The following is a 12327-nucleotide window of genomic DNA, read 5'->3' as shown; positions in this document are numbered from 1 at the left end:
TGCACGCTCACCTGGTAACAACTGGGCTGTGTCTAGACTGCATCCCTTTTCCGTAAAAGGGATGCAAATTAGACACATCGCAATTGCAAATGAAGCGGGGATTTAAATCCCCCCCGCTTCATTTGCATAAACATGGCTGCCGCTTTTTTCCGGCTCGGAGCTTTGCCGGAAAAAAGCGCCACTCTAGACACGGATCTTCCGGAAAATAAAGCCTTTTCCGAAAGACCCCTTATTCCAAAGGCTTTATTTTCCGAAAGATCCCCATCTAGACTGGCGCTTTTTTCCAGCAAAACTCCGAGCCGGAAAAAAGCGGCAGCCATGTTTATGCAAATGAAGTGGGGGGGATTTAAATCCCCGCTTCATTTGCAATTGCGATGTGTCTAATTTGCATCCCTTTTACGGAAAAGGGATGCAGTCTAGACACAGCCCTGTAGTATAACTAATGTAGTGAGTCCCATGCCTGGTGAGTCTCACCAGGGACCTAGACCTCAGAGGGTGCCCTGGATTCCCCCAGCTGGAGTCACGTCCACTGCGGCCCAGTGCGAGGTGACAGGAACGGGACTCCCCGCAGACTGAAGGGGCGTATCCATTTCTAAGTGCCTGTTACTCTCCTATGCATTGCTCTGCCTGTGCTTATTGGTGTGTCGCTGTGTAACCATCTGGCAGTATTAACCCTGCAGTAGTAGTGATGCGGTGAATTAATAAAAGCAACTATCCTTAGGTGACTCCGTGCTGAAGCGAATCCATAATCCTGTTTGGCCAAGGCCCTGTGAGTTGATAGGCTGGTGCAAAACTAGAGCTGGATTCCAGGATGGGAGGCCTCTGCTCCTGGATACTTGTGAGCCTGGGCACCTCCCAGGAGTGCCTTATTGCCATCACTTAACAGGCTCAACAAGCTCCCGGGTGGCCCAGAACCTCCATGGGGTCTGTTGGCGGGTATGCAGAGGGCTGGGGCAGGTGACGTGGGGAGCTGTGAAGAACTGGGACGCAGTGGGCTGGAGGAGGGGAGCGGCTCAGGACAGAGGCAGGAACAAAGCTGTGTGTGCAAAGTGCCGGCAGAGCGAGACAGCAAAGAACCAGCCCTCTGCAAAGCCTGCAGGGCATTAAGGGAGCCATATGTGCACAGCACTGAGAGCTCAGCACACGGCTCACCAACATCTGGGCTTTTCGCAGTAATCACCTGCAAATCCACAGCCCCGCTGCAGGAGGGAGCAAGGCCCGAGTGGCAGCAGGCCTTTCCCAGCCCTTCCTGGAGCCCTCTCCGCCCTCCGGCCAGGCAAACAAGCAGGGCAGCCCCATGGCCATGGGAGGCAGGTAGGTGCCCAGGCGCTGAGAGGGCAGAGATGGCTGGATGAGCGCCCCCCTCACTGGCAGCCGACTACTCCCTCGCTCCAGCCGCATCCTCACACGTCTCCCTCCAGGCAGCAGCTGCCACGTGGCACACACCGGGGCCCAGCCCCCTACACCCACTCTACTGCCGGCAGCCTGTGCCATGCAGAGCGCCAGCCCCAGCCTGACACGCAGCCCCTGCCCGGAGCCTGGCGCAGCGGCCGCTCCGAGCTGCGGGAGGGCAGACAGGGAAGTGGACAGGCAGAGAAGGCACCGACGTGCTGGCCGGAAGGTTCGGGGCACTCCGGCCTCTGCACCCAATGCTTTGTCCACAAGGCTCCGTCCTGGCCCACAGCCCCACTGGACCGGACAGCAGCCAGGCCACCAGGCGCGCTGACAACGGGCCGGTCTGCACCGCGCCAGGCACGGCCAAGCTCTCCTCCCTGGGCTGCTGCAACAACACGCCCCACGCTGGCCTCAGCCCTCCCCTCATTCCAATTAGTGGGAAGCGCAGCGTGAGCGAGCGGGGGGCTGCTCTCTAACGAGGTGCCCTGGCAAGGCTACAGAGGCAGCAGGCGCATTGCAAACGCCAGCAGCTGCTTTGCACCGCGTCTCCCGGAGCCGCGGACAAGCAAAGACAAAGCACCAGTTCTGCAGGGTGCTCGTGCCCCCGCCTGGCTGCCGACACCCCCCCGCACTCTTGCACAGGCACAGCCCAGGGCAGGGCCCCCGGTGGAATTCAGCAGGGCTGGCGGCAGAAAGAATGCAGCCAGCTCAGTGCCGCGCAGCACGCGTGCCAGGCAGGATCCAAGCATGCCTGCCCCAGCCGAGTGAGGGGTGGCCCCTCCCCCACAGTCTAGCAGCTAGGGGCTGCATTAGGGCCTGGGGAGGGCCCGCGGGGGAGAGGCGCAGCAGCAGCTGCGGGAACAGACACCACAGTGCTTAGCCACGGAGAGGGCAAACCACCTGTCCCAAGCCCCACCCCCGTGCGCCCAGGGCAAGCCAGGCCCAGGTACGCCCAAGGCCTGGCCAGGGACTCCCGAAGCAGCGCGGGGCAGCCGCCTGCCTGCTACCCACTGGGACTCAGAGCTGCTCAAAAGGTTCCCCTCTCCCCCGCACAGAAACAACCCCAAAAGCAAAGGACGAGCTTGCTTGCGAATGACGCCCACGCTGGGACGAGCGCTCTCTCCACTCGCCAGCATCGGCGCCTGGCGGGCACGGAGGGGCTCAGCACAAACCTGCAGGAGGGCAAGGGGCCCGTCGGGTCGGACCTGGACTGCTGCCCGCTGGAGGCCCGCCCAGGAGCAGCTGGGAAGTGGCAGGAAAGCTGAGAGGAACAAGAGCCCAGCGCCTGTGGCCTCAGTCTGAGCCGGGGGGCTCAGGCGTGTGCGTCACCCGCACACCTGGTCCCAGCCCCCAGGGAAACAACTCGGCGGCCGTTGCACAGAACCGCTCATTGGAACGTGTCCCCCAGCGCCCCCAGCGCTCCCCGCTGCCCCCGCGCAAGAGAACCAAGCCAGGCGTCCCCTCGGCCACCGCAGGGGCAGGAGCAAGCAGCCCCGCGGCCCCACGTCTCGGGGCTGCAATGTCTGTCCAAGCTCCCCGCAGCTCCGTGGAGAGCGGCTCAGGCTCAGGGGTTCCTGGGGAGTCCATGGATGCGCCCGGGCCTGGACCGAGGGGCAGGGCTTACCCGCACTCCCAGGCTCAGCCCCCAGACAACACGCTCCCTGCACACTCCTGCCTTGGAGCTAGAAAGAGGCAGCGGAGCAGAGAAGGCTCGGAGGGTCTCAACGCCCATTTCTTTAGTTCACGGGGCTCTGCGCCCCTCCCCCTGCCCGGGCGCAGCGCAGGGCTCTGATCGCAAGCCTGGAGCAGTTTAAGGGGTCTGGCTTCTGATCTCAGCCCAGAGCGCCAGCCACAGCGCGCAGAACAGAACGAAAGCCCCCTCCAGCGCCCACCAGCCTGGCCAGGACACATTCAGACGCAGGACGATCTGGGACATGGCCAACGGAGGCGCACAGAGGGGGTGCTGTCCCTGAGAAGACAGGGCAGGATTCTCCAGCTATTGGATTTGTCCCCAGACAATGGATTAGCACCACCCCGGAAGAGACTTAGCTCGCGTTTGACTTCCCAAGCCAGCCCATATGGTTGTCCACACCCGCAGCGGAGAACCTGTACCCCTCCTGCCCCCCAAACAGCATCCTGAGCCCCTCCCGCCCCCCAACCTGAGGCTCTCCTGCACCCCAACCCCCGTCCTGAGCCCCTCCCCAAACCCGTACGTCTTCTGTACCCCAACCCCGTACGTCTTCTGTACCCCAACCCCCATCCTGAGCCCCTCCCCAAACCTGTACATCTTCTGTACCCCAAACCTGTACATCTTCTGTACCCCAACCGCCATCCTGAGCCCCTCCCCAAACCTGTACATCTTCTGTACCCCAAACCTGTACATCTTCTGTACCCCAACCCCCATCCTGAGCCCCTCCCCAAACCTGGAGCTCCCTCCTGCACCCTAAATCCCTCATCCTCCCCACAGCTTGCACCCCACTTCTTGTTCCTCATACTCTGCCCCAGACCTGAGCCTCCTGCTGCACTCTTGCCCCATGAATTTTGTTGTGCGCACCAATAGGAAGGTGATGTGGCACGTACATGTGGCACATCCCCTCCGCTCAGGTGCATGTAGGACAAGTCATTTGGCGTACGGGTCAGTCAACTCCGCCCTGCCCTGCCGCTCCCCCGCCCGCCCCGGTTTGCCTCTCACTGGCAGCGGGCGGCCATACTCAGTGGGGCTAAGCTGGCAGCCAGACCCCTCACCCCTCACGGCTGGGCTCCCAGGTGAGATCGACCTGGTGATGAGCTGAGGGCTCCTCCCCACCCACTCCTGGGAACGCCCTGGCCTGCCCCCCTGCGCCTTCTGGCACGGGCAGCCCAGCTCCGCCTCGTGGGGCGTGGGCCTGGCTGACCCCTGCCCTGGCTGCTCAGCATGCTGCAGGCTGGCAAAGGAAGCGAGGGGGCCAGCCACTCCTACGAGCCCACGGAGCAGCAACCTGCAGCCCCTGCCCTCCTCGCCCCCCCCCCCCCGCGCTGCTGGAGAGGAGCGGGGCCGGCCCGCCGTCTGGCCTTTGCGACAGTGCTGCGCCAGAGCCAAGGAAAGGCCAGGAGGGGCCCAGCAGCAGGTCCTGCCCCACAGCTCCTCCTGCCGCACCCCCCGCCAGGCCCTGCCCTGGACCCACAGAGACCAATGGGGACTTGGATGAGCCTCACTGGCGGGTTTCAAGGGTGACCCGAGACCCGTTTCTAACCCCCCGTGGCCCAGCGAGGCCCCTGCTCAGGCAGAGCGCATGGGTCACTCGTGCACCGTGCGTCACGGGGGCCGATTACTCCAGGCAAGAGAGGTCCCTTTGCACAAGTGCTTTGCACGGGCCCGCGTGTCGAATCCGCGAGTACACTCAGGCCTGGGCTCGCCTCCCCCCACGCAGCGCCCAAGCAGCTTGAGAATTCCCATCGCCAGAAGCAGAGTGCTGCTCCTGTCCTCCCAGGGGCTGCAAGCCACAGATCCCGGCCTCCGGGCTGAACTCCGGCGTGGGTAACTGCATCCCACCGCGCCCCCAGATCTGGTCAGAGGTTCCCTGCCTCCCGCCTCACCACCCCTGGGCAGGGCAGCGCCAGCAACACACCTGCTGCATCCCCCTCAGACGTGGGCGAGCCACGGCCGCGAGATCCTTCCGCATAAGACTGAGGGACGCGTCAGTACCTCCCTGAGTTCTGCCCAGCCCACACGCGGCTGGAGAAAGGCAGGACACGGCTCAGGCAGTGCGGCAGGAGGAGCCCCTTGAGCAGCACAATCTGGGAAGACGGGGTGAAAGGATGCTCCGCGGTGCACCTGCACTTCACCGGACACACAGCACTTCAGGGGAGGAGAGCAAAGGGGGCTGCAGAGAGCAAGGCCAAGGCGCCCCCCTCCGCGGGGCAGGAGAGACCGCAAGCGGACAGGCAGCTGGGCCGCGTCAGCGGATGCAGCCTGGGACAAATAAAAGAACGGACCGGGCTTTATGTTCCGCACCACCCTTCCCAGGGAGCAGAGGGGTCCGCTTCTGCTCCCAGGCTGCCCCCCAGCCGACAGGGACCAGACTGGGCACCACCTCCGCTCCACGTGGGCTGAACTCTGCACACTTGGCACAGAGCAGGGGGGAAGAGTGAAGTCCGTTCCTGGGGAAGTCGTCTGGCAGCCCACCACACAGGCAAGGAGCAGATGCCAGACTGGCTCCAAGACCACGTCTTCTGTGGCTGAGCAGAGCAGGGTCCTCGGCCAGGCCCGGCCCGCGCCGGTGAACAGGGCTCTCCCAGCTGGGCCAAGTGACACACACAGCTTCAACCGCAGGAGCCTTGCGCGTCCTCGCCCCACTGCCCTCCCTGCCCGGGTGACGCTACAAGTGGGGTGTCACTGCTGCCCAGCAAACATTGCTTGAGACAGCTCCCTGCAGCCCAGTGCAGCGCAGCGCAGCGACCCGGGACGCAGGTGACCGTTGCCAGAGACGGACAGTCACCAAACGCCTGCCGCTCAGGTCAAATCACCGGAGGGATTGCCAAGTTTCCCGCACTCTGGGAGGGAATCACCGGTGTTGAGACTGCAAAACCCCAACCCAAATCTGCCAAGAGTAAGAAGAATGCCTCTGTATTGGTAGGGCCAAACCCGTCTCCCTCTGGCATCCCCGGCCTCCCACGCTGCCCCAGAAAGGCACAGCCCAGTCGGCCTGTCGGAGGACAGGCGCCTGAGCCTTCAGGAAGGCCGGACGAGGACAGAGGGCTGGCAGTGTGCGGTGCAGGCCAGCATCTTGTCACCAGGAGCAAGGAGCTCCTGTCACTGTTGGTGTTTATCTTCCTGCTGCTAAATCCACCCATGTCAGGCCTTAGAAATGAGACTGCAAGACTCTCGGTGCTGGGACGGGGACTAGAAGTACAATTTGCAAAAGCAGTTAGTGACAGAGGAGCCTAAATTCCTTGGCGAAAGCCCCACACGTCCTTAGGCTCCTAATTTCCATGAGACTCCAGCGAAGCCCTACATCACTTTGTGAATGGAACTTGGGTGTTTCTGTAAAGCTCCCTCCTGCGTCTTACTCGGAGCCTGTACAGCACCCAGCCCCGCGGGACACTTGGCAGCGATCACACGAATGGAGAAGCCAGTGTCGATGGCCGATTTCACAAAGCTATTTTGATCAGGCTGCTAATGCTAGAGAAAGCCACAAAGAATCGAATAGACAGTAGCCCAATGCCTGTGACTAACGCTGTCGCGCTTGGCGTTGCTCCCCCGGGGCACTCGGCTGGGCCGCCACACGGGAAAAAGCGGCGCAAGCGGCCGTTTGGGGTCCGTGCTGCATGGGGAGCGCGGGGCCCAAACGGTCGCTTGCTCCTGCGCAGCAGCCCAGCTGAGTGGCGCAGAAGTCAGCCGAGCGCCACGGCAGGAGGCGAGGGGGGGCGGGACGGTGACGTGCGGCGTGACAGCGGGTCCAGGCCCCGCCCCCTGGCTGTGGACAGACCCTGGCTGGGGGGAGGGCGGGGGAATGAGGGGGAGGTGGAGGACAACTGGGAGGCTGCAGGATCAGTGCTGGGGTGAAGGGAAACAGTGCAGGGGGGCAGCTGAAGGTCACAGGCAGCTGCTCAGCCAGGCTGCCACGTGGGAGCAAGCGGTGCAAACAGCCGTTTGGGTTCCACACTCCCTATGCAGGAGGAGGAGAAGAGAGAAAGAGAGTGAGCGGCAGGAGGAGAAGAGAGAATGAGAGTGAGCGGCAGGAGGAGAAGAGAGAATGAGAGTGAGAGGCAGAAGGAGAAGAGAGAATGAGAGGCAGGAGGAGGAGGAGAGAAAGAGAGTGAGAGGCAGAAGGAGAAGAGAGAATGAGAGGCAGGAGGAGAAGAGAGAAAGAGAGCGAGAGGCAGAAGGAGAAGAGAGAATGAGAGGCAGGAGGAGAAGAGAGAAAGAGAGTGAGAGGCAGAAGGAGAAGAGAGAATGAGAGGCAGGAGGAGAAGAGAGAAAGAGAGTGAGAGGCAGAAGGAGAAGAGAGAATGAGAGGCAGAAGGAGAAGAGAGAATGAGAGTGAGCGGCAGAAGGAGAAGAGAGAATGAGAGTGAGCGGCAGAAGGAGAAGAGAGAATGAGAGGCAGGAGGAGGAGGAGAGAAAGAGAGTGAGAGGCAGAAGGAGAAGAGAGAATGAGAGGCAGGAGGAGAAGAGAGAAAGAGAGTGAGCGGCAGAAGGAGAAGAGAGAATGAGAGTGAGCGGCAGAAGGAGAAGAGAGAATGAGAGGCAGGAGGAGGAGGAGAGAAAGAGAGTGAGAGGCAGAAGGAGAAGAGAGAATGAGAGGCAGGAGGAGGAGGAGAGAAAGAGAGTGAGAGGCAGGAGGAGAAGAGAGAATGAGAGGCAGGAGGAGAAGAGAGAAAGAGTGAGCGGCAGAAGGAGAAGAGAGAAAGAGAGCGAGAGGCAGGAGGAGAAGAGAGAAAGAGAGCGAGAGGCAGAAGGAGAAGAGAGAAAGAGAGGCAGGAGGAGAAGAGAGAAAGAGAGTGAGAGGCAGAAGGAGAAGAGAGAATGAGAGGCAGGAGGAGAAGAGAGAAAGAGAGCGAGAGGCAGAAGGAGAAGAGAGAATGAGAGGCAGGAGGAGAAGAGAGAAAGAGAGCGAGAGGCAGAAGGAGAAGAGAGAAAGAGAGGCAGGAGGAGAAGAGAGAAAGAGAGCGAGCGGCAGAAGGAGAAGAGAGAAAGAGAGGCAGGAGGAGAAGAGAGAAAGAGAGCGAGCGGCAGAAGGAGAAGAGAGAATGAGAGGCAGGAGGAGAAGAGAGAAAGAGAGCGAGAGGCAGAAGGAGAAGAGAGAATGAGAGGCAGGAGGAGAAGAGAGAAAGAGAGCGAGAGGCAGAAGGAGAAGAGAGAAAGAGAGGCAGGAGGAGAAGAGAGAAAGAGAGCGAGCGGCAGAAGGAGAAGAGAGAAAGAGAGGCAGGAGGAGAAGAGAGAAAGAGAGCGAGAGGCAGAAGGAGAAGAGAGAATGAGAGGCAGAAGGAGAAGAGAGAAAGAGAGCGAGCGGCAGAAGGAGAAGAGAGAAAGAGAGGCAGGAGGAGAAGAGAGAAAGAGAGCGAGCGGCAGAAGGAGAAGAGAGAAAGAGAGGCAGGAGGAGAAGAGAGAAAGAGAGCGAGAGGCAGAAGGAGAAGAGAGAATGAGAGGCAGGAGGAGAAGAGAGAAAGAGAGCGAGCGGCAGAAGGAGAAGAGAGAAAGAGAGGCAGGAGGAGAAGAGAGAAAGAGAGCGAGAGGCAGAAGGAGAAGAGAGAATGAGAGGCAGGAGGAGAAGAGAGAAAGAGAGCGAGCGGCAGAAGGAGAAGAGAGAAAGAGAGGCAGGAGGAGAAGAGAGAAAGAGAGCGAGCGGCAGAAGGAGAAGAGAGAAAGAGAGGCAGGAGGAGGAGGAGAGAAAGAGAGCGAGAGGCAGAAGGAGAAGAGAGAATGAGAGGCAGGAGGAGAAGAGAGAAAGAGAGCGAGAGGCAGAAGGAGAAGAGAGAAAGAGAGGCAGGAGGAGAAGAGAGAAAGAGAGCGAGAGGCAGAAGGAGAAGAGAGAAAGAGAGGCAGGAGGAGAAGAGAGAAAGAGAGCGAGAGGCAGAAGGAGAAGAGAGAATGAGAGGCAGGAGGAGGAGGACAGAAAGAGAGTGAGCGGCAGAAGGAGAAGAGAGAAAGAGAGGCAGGAGGAGGAGGACAGAAAGAGAGTGAGCGGCAGGAGACAGAGGAGAGCTGCGGGGGGGGGGAAGCAGTAGAAGGAGGGGAGAGAGAGAGAGACGGAGCGAGAGACCGGAGGTTCAGGGGAGAAGACCGAGATAGAAAGGGAATAGGATGTGGAGGAGAGACCTGAAAAATCCCGTTTTCTGACGGGCTATTTGGCTAGTATTAAAAGAATAGGGCAGGGCTCATTTGCCAAAACAAACTACATTTCCCTTACACACCAAGGGGCTTGGAACTTGAAGGATCCGTTGGGCGGAGCCCTGCGTGGATACAAAATCGGTATCTGCATCTGCAAAAATGATCCACAGATACCAGCATCCACATCCAGATATCCATGGATACGAAGCAGATACAAATTTTGTATCTAGAACCCTGCAAATTTGTGGGTAACTGTGGCCGTATCCTCAAAAAGAAGCCAGACATACCCACGTCTGTGGAAGCGGATACCCGCAGATTTCAAGTGGATTTGCTGGGCCGGATCCAAAGCCCGCTGCTGTGCATATGGAGGCAAGCCAAACATACACCTACCAGGCACCAGCAATGAAAGAGCACAAAGCAACAGTGAAAAAGGAAGAACTAAAACTGTTGTAACCACACTGCTGCAAAACAAGGTGCACCTTTGTTTGGAGAAGAGGCGTAAGCGCTAGCCCCTGCCTGAGCAAGCTGTAGCAGCAACCGGAAAAATCCCAGCAGGGCAATGAAGGTAGCTAGAGCGAGAGAGGTGTAAGTTACAAAGAGCACAGGCTGCTCTGTGTGGGGGAGAAGATGGAACTGGCACCGAGAGGCTCAGAATCACGAAGAAGCTGGTACTGCCAGCTCGTGAACCAAGCTGATCAGCAGCCCTTGGCAAGCACAGGTGCCGCAGGAAGCATTCTGCTCCGTGGAAACAAATGCCCCAGCACTGCGCAGTGGGGAACAATCCTCCTCACTCCAAGTCTCCTGCTGCCGTTTTCACCCAGTTGTCCTAATAAAAGGTCGGTCCCCGGGCAGCGCCATTCGGCCGGCTCGAGACCCCACCTAGTCGTCCCAGCTTTACTCTCACTTCCTACCCCCCCCACGCCAGAGGAGGGAGGAACAAACCCCACAGGGATGGGATCAGTTTGCAAGGCTCTTTGAGATGCAAAGACCCAGTCTAGAGGCAAGTCCTTCCCGAAGAGCCAGCCCCAGGCATGCCTTGCTGCAAGAGGCTGAAACGCTGAAAACCTCCCACCCCCAGTCCAGTCCAAAGTGACACGCCAGACCTGGCGGGGCGGAAACGTTTGTTTTTCTCTGGAACACGCAGCTCAAGCACTGGCTGCAGCCAGACACCGGCCCCAAACTGACTGGACCAAGGGTCTGAACGGGCAGCAAAACGGATCTTTCCATGGCCACTGTCCAATTCAGCTGCCACTTTGCATGGCCACCGGGCCACAGACGCGCTGGCCAGCAGGCAAGAGAGGCAGCGGATCCCGGGACAGGTCCTGTCCCCACCAAGGCCAAAGGGAAGTGACAGTCACGGCGGGGGTGAGTCAGACTGAGGAATGCACTTCCCGGGGAGCTGCCTAAGTCCTTCCAGAAGTAGACTGGGGCCCAGCCAGCGGCGGGTGTTGACCTGTGCTGACATCGCCATCCCCCTTAGAGGCCCGGCTGTGGGGTCAGCTCAGCCAGCCCGGGAATGCCAGGCTCCCCCCGGCTCCCGCTGGAGGGAAGCCAAGCGCCCGCCCGCCCGACACCTGAGCGCGGCTCCCGGCGCCGGCTGGGGAGAACCGGGACCAGGAAACGCGCATTTCCCATGGCAGCCCGCCCCGGGCAGCTCCTAGCCCGTCAGCCCCGCACCGCACAGCCCGCCCCGCGCAGCCCCGCAAGCCCAGCGCAGCCCTGCACGCCCCGCATCGCACAGCCCGCCCCGCGCAGCCCCGCAAGCCCAGCGCAGCCCTGCACGCCCCGCATCGCACAGCCCGCACCGCCTGTCCCGTTTGCACAGCACAGCCCCGCACCGCCTGTCCCGTTTGCACAGCACAGCCCCGCACCGACCGGCACCCGCACAGCCCCATACCCGCACAGCCCGTCCCGTCTGCACCGCACTGCACAGCCCCGCACCGCCTGTCCCGTCTGCACAGCACAGCCCCGCACCGCCTGTCCCGTTTGCACAGCACAGCACAGCCCCGCACCGCCCCGCACCCGCACAGCCCCATACCCGCACAGCCCGTCCCGTTTGCACCGCACTGCACAGCCCCGCACCGCCCCGCACCCGCACAGCCCGTCCCGTCTCCCCGCCCCGCCCCGCCCCGCACCTTGGCCTCGAAGCACAGGCCGCGCTGGAAGGCCTGGTCGCTGTGCAGCGGCACGCGCGGGTCCCCGCGCTGCTCCACCGGGCTGTAGCGGGCGGCGCGGGGCATGGCGGCAGCGGCCGGTCCTGCAGCGCCCCGCGCCCGGCTCCCCGCGGGGCGGCCGAGGGGCGGGGCGCGGAGCATGCGCAGTGCCAGCCCGGCCGGCCAGCGCGTGACTCGGGGCCAGAGCGGCCCGGGAGCCCCGCCCCGCACGGCCGCGTCACAGCTGTTGCTGGGCGGCGGTTGCCACGGCAACGCGTGCGGCGCCCACCCACCTCAGGCGCGAGTGCGGGAGGGGCACAGGCTCTGGAGGGAGTTGGGGTGCGGGAGGGGCACAGGGAGGGAGTTGGGGTGCGGGAGGGGCGCAGGCTCTGGAGGGAGTTGGGGTGCGGGAGGGGCACAGGGAGGGAGTTGGGGTGCGGGAGGGGCGCAGGCTCTGGAGGGAGTTGGGGTGCGGGAGGGGCACAGGGAGGGAGTTGGGGTGCGGGAGGGGCGCAGGCTCTGGAGGGAGTTGGGGTGCGGGAGGGGCGCAGGCTCTGGGAGGGAGTTGGGGTGCGGGAGGGGCTCAGGCTCTGGAGGGAGTTGGGGTGCGGGAGGGGCGCAGGCTCTGGGAGGGAGTTGGGGTGCGGGAGGGGCGCAGGCTCTGAAGGGAGTTGGGGTGCGGGAGGGGCGCAGGCTCTGGAGGGAGTTGGGGAGCGGGAGGGGCGCAGGCTCTGGAGGGAGTTGGGGTGCAGGAGGGGCTCAGGCTCTGGGAGGGAGTTGGGGTGCGGGAGGGGCGCAGGCTCTGGGAGGGAGTTGGGGTGCGGGAGGGGCGCAGGCTCTGGGAGGGAGTTGGGGTGCGGGAGGGGCTCAGACTCTGGGAGGGAGTTGGGGTGCGGGAGGGGCTCAGACTCTGGGAGGGAGTTGGGGTGCGGGAGGGGCGCAGGCTCTGGGAGGGAGTTGGGGTGC

General features: G+C 62.1%; 1 protein-coding gene across 7 annotated transcripts in view; it reads right to left on the bottom strand.

Annotated features, from left to right (window-relative positions):
* Positions 1–11523, bottom strand: part of NOS1AP (nitric oxide synthase 1 adaptor protein) — a 58633-nt gene extending 47110 nt beyond the window's left edge. For 5 of the 7 annotated variants that reach the window (XR_016350297.1, XM_089780650.1, XM_089780651.1 and 2 more), the window contains exon 1: positions 11344–11520. Coding sequence is in view for 6 of the 7 variants with exons in the window: in XM_089780650.1 (XP_089636776.1) it covers positions 11344–11448 (105 nt within the window). In the remaining variant the exon portion in view is untranslated. Of the gene's footprint in view, positions 1–11343 lie in introns of all 7 variants that reach the window. The other 2 variants (XM_089780658.1, XM_089780652.1) reach the window with 2 other exon arrangements.
* Between the last annotated feature and the right edge of the window lie 804 nt (positions 11524–12327).

The sequence above is a fragment of the Pelodiscus sinensis genome, chromosome 9 (assembly GCF_052426305.1).
Source record: "Pelodiscus sinensis isolate ZL-2025 chromosome 9, ASM5242630v1, whole genome shotgun sequence".
Lineage (NCBI taxonomy): Eukaryota > Metazoa > Chordata > Testudines > Trionychidae > Pelodiscus > Pelodiscus sinensis.
The sequence above is the reverse complement of the archived record's forward strand: the minus strand, read 5'-3'. Positions and strand labels throughout refer to the sequence as shown.